Source organism: Prionailurus viverrinus, chromosome A1, assembly GCF_022837055.1.
Source record: "Prionailurus viverrinus isolate Anna chromosome A1, UM_Priviv_1.0, whole genome shotgun sequence".
Taxonomy (NCBI): Eukaryota; Metazoa; Chordata; class Mammalia; order Carnivora; family Felidae; genus Prionailurus; species Prionailurus viverrinus.
The window spans coordinates 87,255,629-87,265,505 of NC_062561.1; the positions used below are offsets into that span (position 1 = coordinate 87,255,629).

At 36.2% G+C, this 9,877-nt stretch overlaps 1 protein-coding gene across 1 annotated transcript; it reads left to right on the forward strand.

The window, feature by feature from the left end:
• The first annotated feature begins 1,207 nt into the window (after positions 1-1,207).
• LOC125173281 (olfactory receptor 13G1) lies at positions 1,208-2,122 on the forward strand. The gene has a single exon (XM_047872247.1). It carries the CDS (start codon positions 1,208-1,210, stop codon positions 2,120-2,122), a length of 915 nt encoding a protein of 304 aa, XP_047728203.1.
• The last annotated feature ends 7,755 nt before the right edge of the window (positions 2,123-9,877 follow it).

Below are 9,877 nucleotides of genomic sequence, written 5' to 3' on the forward strand. Positions count from 1 at the left end.
TTTGTATTTCTTCTGTTTAGGTAACAGAAATACAATGTGATCTCTGAAAAGACAAAGAACAGTTATGAAGCATAAATTTATTATTAAACTCACAATTACTTTGAACACTTTTCCTAGATGCAACAGGTCATAACAGTCCTAACAGTCATGCATCCATGCAAAATGCTGATTATGCATAAAAACAGATCTATCCAAATAAATAAGCAAAAAAGAAAGCAGGTGACAAATTGCTAGAGAAGTTTTGCAGAGCAATGAAAAGAACAAGAATTTCCCTCATAAATCTCTTGGATACTTTCCAGAAAACTTTTTCTAGCTGTTTCTTTCTTCTGGTATCCCTAAGAAACTTTTATACTGTCTGTATACTACCTAATATTTCTCTCTATTTATAATATTGTTAGAAATAAAAAGAGATTTCATAAGAAATATGAAGCCTTTGTAGTTTCAATGGCCAGTTTATAGCTATAATAAAATGAAGATGCAATCCTAGATCTTCTATGTTCATATCTAATCTTCTTACTCTTATATGACATAACAAATTAGTTCATGAGATTTTAAAAATGTACATCTGAAACTGAAGAAAAGATATCAGGCAGGCATTTGATTAAATTATTTAGTTCTTAGACACCAATAAGTTATCCAATGGTCTCTAAATATCCAGTCTCAGGATATTCTGTTGGACTTTTTGCTGCTGAAGTCTTCCCACTATAATTAGCCCTGTCAGCTTCTATTGTTCTAGATATTTCTGCTCATGTATGTTTCAAGAAAGATAGCATATAGTTAACAATTGGTGAGATATGTAATTATTTGTACTATATTCCATATATATGTGAATGATGTTCAAATGTTTCAACTCAAAATGGTAATACTGAAATACTTGAATATATTAATTTTTCTTATCTTTTTCTTCTCAACCACTGGCTTCAGTTTAGTGTAGTCATTAATTGCAGAACGTACATCAGAAAATTATATCCATCTGGAGGATAGAAGATATTGCCTGGAAGACGGAACTCCATCATGCTCTATCAGAAGGGAATTCTTGCTATAAAGTTGTATCAAATCAACACAAAATCACTAAATTACACACACACACACACACACACCTGCACACACACACACACCCCACACATCACACATCTCCTGATAAAATCAACCACATTATTTTAATTCCTAGTTGTTCACTCTCTGCAATGTGTGTCATCAAAGAACAATGAATAACAGCATTGTAACTGAGTTTATGATTCTGGGACTTACCCAAAATCCTGAACTGCAGGGAGTTCTCTTCATTGTCTTTCTCTGCATCTACCTTGTGGCCTTTTTTGGCAATGGGCTAATTATCATTGTTATAATCTATAATACCACCTTGCATACGCCCATGTATGTGTTCCTCTTGGCACTAGCTATTGTGGATATCATCTGTACAACAAGCATTATACCAAAGATGCTGGGGACCATGCTAACATCAGGAAAGAGTATTTCATATGGAAGCTGCATGTCCCAGCTCTTCTTCTTCACGTGGTCACTGGGGGCTGAGATGGTACTCTTCACCACAATGGCCTATGACCGTTATGTGGCCATCTGTTTTCCTCTTCGCTACAGCACTATTATGAACCACCATATGTGTGTGGCCTTGCTTAGCATTGCCATGGTTATTGCAGTAACCAATTCCTGGGTACACACAGGTCTCATCCTGAACCTGACTTTCTGTGGGCCAAATAACATTGACCACTTCTTCTGTGAGATACCCCCACTGCTCTCTTTGTCCTGCAGTCCTGTGAGAATTAATGAGGTGATGGTATATGTTGCTGATATTTCCCTGGCCATAGGTGACTTCAGCCTCACCTGCCTGTCTTATGGTTTTATCATTGCTGCCATTCTCCGCATCCGCACAGCAGAAGGCAAGAGGAAGGCTTTTTCAACATGTTCATCCCACCTCATAGTTGTGTCCCTTTACTACTGCCCTGTAATCTACACATATATCCGCCCTGCTTCCAGCTACTCATTTGAAAGGGACAAGGTGATAGCTGCACTATATACTCTTGTGACCCCAACTTTAAACCCAATTGTGTATAGTTTACGAAACAAGGAGATGCAGACAGGGATTCAGAAAGTCTTTGCATTTTGAAACATTAGTGGTTTCACAAGAGAATGGCAACTCTCTATTCTAGAATCATCTTCTAGAACATCTTAGATTTTACTGATCATTTATAGGTACTTCCTTCCCAAATTTCCCTACTCCCTCTTCGGAGTGAGAATGATTCATTCCACTGCAAATCACTTTCTTTGCTCCTCATTTCTAAAATGCACTTATTTCTGGAGCATCTGGTGACTCAATTAGCTAAGCCTCTGGCTCTTGGTTTTGGCTCAGGTCATGATCTCACAGTTTCGTGGGTGTGAGCCCCCGCTTTGGGCTCTGTGCTGACAGTGAGGATCCTGCTTGGGATTCTCTGTCTCCTTCTCTCTGTGCCACTCTCCCATCATGCTGTCTCTGCCTTTCTTAAAGTAAAATAAACTAAAAAAATTAAAATAAAATTCACTTAGTTCTTACCATTTCACTACTGATTTATACTCCTCACTCCACATATTTCTAAATTACTTTCATTCATGAAAACTTTCACAACTACTCCCAGTAAATGTAAAGTGTTTATCTTATTCCTATTCTATTCCAGGCTCTCTCATTGTCTCCACAATTTTATATTTTTAGTTTTAACAATGTGTAAAATGTAATATATATACCATCTCAAATATATAACATGATATATATCCCAAAATATTTCTAGAATATATATGTATCTTCTCATTCTCATTTATGCCTGTGTACAAGCATTTGCCTGTAGGCACAAACATCATATATATATATATATATATATATACACATATATATACATATTTATACAATACAATATATACAATAGCATACATATATACATATGTGTATATATATATATATACATATATATGTATGTATTTATATATATATACATGATGTTTGTGCCTACAGGCAAATGTGTATATATATATATATATATATGCACATACATTCACAAAGAAAGATTACTTCTAATATTATGAAACTAACTAGTCTGAATAAAATCATGTCTATTTCAAAATATAAGAAAATATATGGCATTACTGCGAGACTTATTTGTGACACAGACAGTACAATTTTCCCTTGAAATCAGTTACAATTAAGGTTTCATTGCAATTTTTAAAATGCAGGCATTTTGTCATACTAATCTTCCTGAAACAATCTCGTTCATGTCATTGTTGCCTACTTTAGGATTTTACTTCATGAATACAATAACCATACACTACTATTGGCATTCTTTTGTATAGCATGTAATGAGAAATCCTAAGTAAATTAAACCTGACAGACACAAAGACTCCTTAAATGCCTTAGAGCTGAAGACCACTCTGAACAAATGTTTGGTGAACAAGTCAGATTTATTTCATGAGGAGATAGGACATCATGAGTCAGTAAGAGGGTGCTAGAAGGAACATATTTTGGATTTTTTTGGTCTTTAATGAAAAAAAATCAGTCACACAAGGAGGATTTTCCCTAGATTGGGTCAGAAAATGAGAGAAATTTACGTAGGAGGCAATTCAGCTTTAATTGGCAAAAAATAATGCAGTGGATGAGTTTCTATCTTGCTCTATCATAGTGACATTTTCCGATGTTGTTGTTCTGTGATTTTTTTTTTAATGATCAGCAGAACACCTAGCTGTTTAGCAAGAGAAGCTGAATAGACAATAGCTGGAGGCTGTTTTTTCTATCTCGTTTCTTTAAAATTAAGCTCATAGATGACTGTCTTCATTATGCTCTCTTCCTTATTAAAGAGAGCCACATGGAAGTCAAATAAGCAAAACAGATTAATTCCTTTATAAAGAAAAATATAAAATAATTGCCTGAATTTTTTAAATAAAATTACGTGGTTATAAGCATGGCTTGAAAAATGTTAGACAGTCATTTGAAACATTCAGATTTATTTTCATTCTGATTTTTTAAGTGGACAATTTTAAAAGGAAATATAATTCTGGATTCCCTTCTCTCATATTTTGTTTTGTGGTGGCTTCTATATTATTTTGCATATTATTATATTGCATGTTGTATTTTGTAATATGTATATGAAGGGATATCACATTAATATATTTAGGACTATCTTGTGTGATTTTATAAGTAATCCATTATACTTACATACAAGTCATGCAACATAAAAAGGAATGAATTCTGTGTATAGCTCGTTGTCTAGAATATTTATGTGTTTGTTATCCACAGGAGACTGTGTGAATTTGAAATCGTATCTTCTCCATATTTCTTCCACAGTACCCTATACCTCTTAGCATTGCAAAAATCAGTCTCAAATTATAAGTCTATTGAGCACTTTTAGTTTAAGAGTAAGAGACCAAGAGTGGTTTCAGTATTTTGTGCCGTTTGTGTGTTGATATGTGAATGTGGGATGAATGTGGGATGGGGAGAAATAGGGTATAAAAAAGATGTTCTTTTCATTGTATCTAGTATTTTAATTGCATATGATGAGTATTCTACAATGATTTGTGCTAGTTCACTTAGAACACTGTTTTCATGAGGCAGCCACTCTGGGTTTGGACCTCATAGAGATTATTTTAGATTTCATTAAATAAATACCTTATTCTATTGAACACAAAAGTAGGGCAAAGCCTTGTTAAATTTCTAGTATGTTCATCTACAGATAATATAAACTACTACTTCTGTCCTTTGAAACCAGTGAATAGACATGCCTAATGCAATGGAAGCCTGGTGTGCAACAGTCAATATTGTCTAAAGGTGGAGATGTCAAAGGGCATGTGAGTTTTCACCTATTATTTTAAACACTTTTTTAAGCATTATTGAGATATGATCAATAAATAAAATTGTAAGGTATTCAAAGTGTATATCACATCCTAAAAATAAGAATTGAGGAACATCAAACATGAGACTCTTAAAAACTGAGAACAAACTGAGGGTTGATGGGGGTGGGAGGGAGGGTGGGTGATGGGTATTGAGGAGGGCACCTGTTGGGATGAGCACTGGGTGTTGTATGCAAACCAATTTGATAATAAATTTCATATTTAGAAAAATAAAAAATATAAAAATAAGAATTGCTCAAAAACCATGCACTTACAGCACATTGGACATAAGTGTATCACTGTATCATCTTAAACTGTAAGCACTGACTGGAGTAGCAAATTTGGAAGTGAGGCACTTGGCATCACTGAACAAGTTTGTAGTTAACATACATGGGGAAGGGAAGGAGGTATTTATATGATTCCAATTGCTACTAGTAGCTATCAACAAATACAAATACAGATTTGAAATCACAAACTAAATGATTGTATAAAATTGCATTGAGAGAGGGAGATACTAACACTGAAACCACTGGAAAACCAGTTGCAATATGCCATTTGGGTGTAGTTGTAAGATTTGGCTTAAAATTATATCTTTAAACATTTTGACTACCATTAATATTTATTTTATATTTATATATTATGTAACAAAAATATTTAAATATCAATACATTATAAGTTAAGATAAAGTGAATAATATTTTAATATGCTTTAATATAATTAATTTATTAATATACACATATTTTGTCACATTCACACATAAAATCATATTAATATATTTTTTATTAATTTGATAATATATTTGTTTCCCTTACCTTATGTTCATCTGTTTTGTCTCTTAAAGTCCTAAGAGAAAGAGACAAAGTGCAAGTGGGGAAAGGGGAAAGAGAGAGGGAGAAAGAGAATTCCAAACAGGTTCCACATTGTCAGCACAGAACCTGATGTGGGGCTTGATCTCACAAACCATGATATCATGACCTGAGCCAAAACCAAGAGTTGGATGCTTAACTGACTGAACCACCCAGGCACCCCAATAATTGTATTTTTAACAAGAGCAATATAAGTAAATATGTCTCCATGTTTTTGAAATCTTATTTAATTCTTCATGATTAGTGAATAGATAAATAATAAAGATACAATGTCAATGACTTCAATTTGTAAGATTTTTGACAGCACAAATCTAGGCAATGATCTTTAACATTTGCTGAAAACCTCAAAATACAGAGAACCACATATATAGATCACCGTCACCAAAAAAAAAAAAATGACAATAACATCAAACTTTTACATCTAAGAATAAATTTATGGTAATAACAGCAATTTGAGGACAATGGCACCATGAATATACATCAAGCAAAATCCAGACTGAGGGAAACTCTTCACTATAAACTATCCAGTTTCTTCAACAATAATAAAATGTAGATTTTAAAATAAATAAATAAAAAGATAGAGGTGAACCTATAAAACAAAAATATTTAGAACAATTATCAAACAATTGCAAAGTAGCTCTTTATTTATAGCCTAATTCAGACAAACACATTTTATAACATATAAATAAATTATAAAAATATCAACTTGACACTAGGAAGATGGCAGAGCCTTCAGATCATTTTCTGGGTAATTTACTCTTGCCTCCTCCTATAGATACAACTAGATAACACTTACAGTGTAAATAACGCAGAAAATGATCTGAAGACTGACAGAACAAACTCCACAGCTAACAGTGGAGAGAGACCACATTAAAGAGGGTAGGAAAGGAGGAGACATGGAGGGGAATTAAAAGGGTCCTGTCCATCTGTGGTGGGGAGGGAGACAGGGGCATGGAGAAAGGCAAAGAACAGACCATAAGACCAAGGAACCAACTGGGAGAAGACAAAGTCCCATAATATTTGGCTTTGAAAGTGAGAGGGGCCAAATTTCCTGACTTCTTACAACCAGCTTGGCTTAAAGCCTGGAATTTTAAGTATCAGTGGACTTGGCTTCTTAAAGAGAGCAATAAGAAGCTGAAACTCCACCCTTAAAGAGATAGCACAAAAAACAGCCCATGGAAACAGCATAGAAGCTATGGGGCGTATGAGGGGGAGAATTATTTACTCTTTTCAGAGTGTATACCAGAGAGGCAGCGATACACCTAAAATGTGGGAGAGGGTGGAGAGAAGTAAAGAATGATTTCGTGCTTCAGCAACCATCAACTTAATACAGGCTGCTACCTACAGAAGATGTTATATACGAACTAAATGGTAACCACAAATCAAAAACAATAATGTGGGAAATCAAATAGCTACATCTTGGTTTAGGAGATTATAGGGAATACAATGCAAAACAGAACACTGTTTTCTGGCCTTGCTGCAAACAGCAGGCAATGTGTCGCTTATCCAGTTAATGTATATCTAGGGGGCACTCACTTTGCTTACCTGGCTAGTGTATATCTAGGGGTTACGTCCTGCTTGTGATCATAAATCCCTTAGACCATAGACAGGTCTAAGACCTGTCTAAAGACCTTAGAAAGAATAAAATATTATCCTGTCTTAACTTGTTTTTCTCACATTTTGTACACATTCTTACTGGCACACAGCCCACTTATGTATTGCACATTGTTTCCCTAAATGTATGCTTAATAAATATGGGACCCTGAGAACAGCTTGGGGAGATTCCCTTTAGCCTCCCTCTCACCTCTTGACTTGCATGGAGTCTTGAGTAATCTTTTCCACCATCCTTGGCTTTGCTGGACAAAGCCAAAAGCCAAACCCACAACTGGTGGCCCCAATGTGATAGCGATAGCTTTGAGGGGAAGATTTTCAGGCAGCAGAATCCACACGTTCAAGGAGAAGAAAGTGAAAGTGTCCAGACTTCAAACAGACCTCATCTTGGTAAGGGACAACAGTACTCACGATGCAAATATTGCACAAGTCTATCATTCAGAATTAGAGAGGTAAAGACTTTCTCAGACAATCAAAAACTAAAGGAGCCCATGACCACTGAACCAGTACTAAAAGAAACAGTGGGGATAGCTACCAACCTGTCTAGTTTTCAGTGAGAGTATTGCTTTTCTCTTTCTTTACCGTGGGCCAAAAATGACAGGGGAACAGTTATTATATTTAAAAATTTTACAGCAGCTTTTAAGGTGGCCAATTTTACTGTTACAAAAGATAAATTAAGTAAATTGTTATGAATAATACAAAACATCTGCCCCTGGTTCCCCGAACATGGTACAGTTGATTTAGATCTATGGGAACAAGTGAGAAGAAATTTAAAAGAAAAACATGAAAAAGGAGCGAAGGTTCCTGCTTCCATTTTAGTGACCTGGAGTTTAGTCCATATGACATTATGTCCATTACATGTAACTGCAGAGAAGAAAAAATTCAGAAACAAAGCCTAACACCCACCTCTCCTATGGTACCTCCTACAGTGGAGGATGACTCCCCTTTGTCACCCCCTCCTGTCCCTATTCCTCCTGATCGCTTAAAGCCAATACCTATATCGGAGGGACATAAGCCTTCAGTTATGCAGAAATGTTTACAAGAAGGATATGCTGCTTGGGAGTTTCATACATTCTCCATCATTACCACTGCTGGACATCAACCTAGGCATGTGTCCTTCCCTTTCACTGTCTTTTAGGAATTGAAGTGAAATGTTGCTGAGAAGAGTATCCAAAGCTGCTTTACTAAGGGCATAATTGAAGCAATAGGATGTGGATATGAAATTAACTCTCGGGATTGAAAGACATTAACAAAAACCATACTTTTCTCTCTTCAGCATGCTGTATGAACTTCAGAAATCAAGAGGGTTGCACCACACAGCCAATGCATAATCAAGATTTGGGTATTCCGATAGGAGTAGAAATACTACAGGGATTTCAGTTTTGTTTTTTTGTTTTTGTTTTTGTTTTTGTTTTTCATCTGCACTCTGAGCCAGTGCAAACTTGATGAATACTTCTCTTTTCTTCTTTTACTCTTATTTCAGGGAGCTTTTGAGGAGTATGGTCTTATTGGAACACTTTCATGTCAATTGTTCAGGCTGCAATCCTCTAGCCCATGGCGGCTCTATTTGGAGGAGAAGACCTGCCTTTTGGCTGGAAGTTAGTACCTTGCCCGGCCTGGTAATAAGACCCAGAAAGTTGATGCCCTGTCTTTATTCCTGTCCTTATACAAAGTTGTCTTTCTTGGGCATGGGACAGCACTCTAAGTGAGTAGCGCAGCTGCCAATCTTAAGATTCTCATGTAAGGTTCCCTCCTCATATGTTTAACATGATCCCTTTCACATCTCTAGTTGGGCCACTTCTGGACATAGGACCTCCACTGGAAGCTGGCTGAAACCCGCACCTGGTTCAATTAAAAACCCAACCTAACTTTCCAACCTAGGAAGTTGGCTGTAAAGACTACATGTGTAGGAATGTCACATAGATCATGATGGATTTCTAGCTTTACTGTTTTCTAACAATGTCCTCTTCCAACTACCTAAATTACAAAATTGGGTAACACCCCTTTGTAAAACTTTTCCAGTGTTTTCCATAGGTTAAAAACAGTAGTCAGTAGTTTCTTCTCTGCCTTCTTTTAACTTTTTTTATTAGTTTTCTTTATTTTTTAGAGGCAGAAAGAGACAGAGTGTGAGTGGGGGAGGGGCAGAGAGAGAGGGAGACACAGAATCTGAAGCAGGTTCCAGGCTCTGAGCTGTCAGCACAGAGCCCTATGCAGGGCCCAAACTCAAGAACCATGAGATCATGACCTGAGCTGAAGTCGGATGCTCAACCAACTGAGCCACCCAGACACCCCTCTTCTCTGCCTTCTTAGCAAGGTCTCTCTCTAGGAGGACCATAGGAACTTCTCTTTAGTCCCCAAAGAGTCTCCCTTGGGATGCCTTTTTAACTAACTGGAAACAATTTGGGTTACAAAATTTAGGAAAGAACTAATCTCCTATAAAACTGAATGGCTTCAGTAGGATCTATCAGTTAGATCTCTTCTGCAGGAAACAGGGCAAATCAATGGAGGTACCCTAGTTCCAGGCCTTCACAGCTCCA

Excerpts from the sequence above, each read along its gene's own strand:
- LOC125173281 (XM_047872247.1), top strand. The coding sequence starts at position 1,208 with ATGAATAACAGCATTGTAACTGAGTTTATGATTCTGGGACTTACCCAA.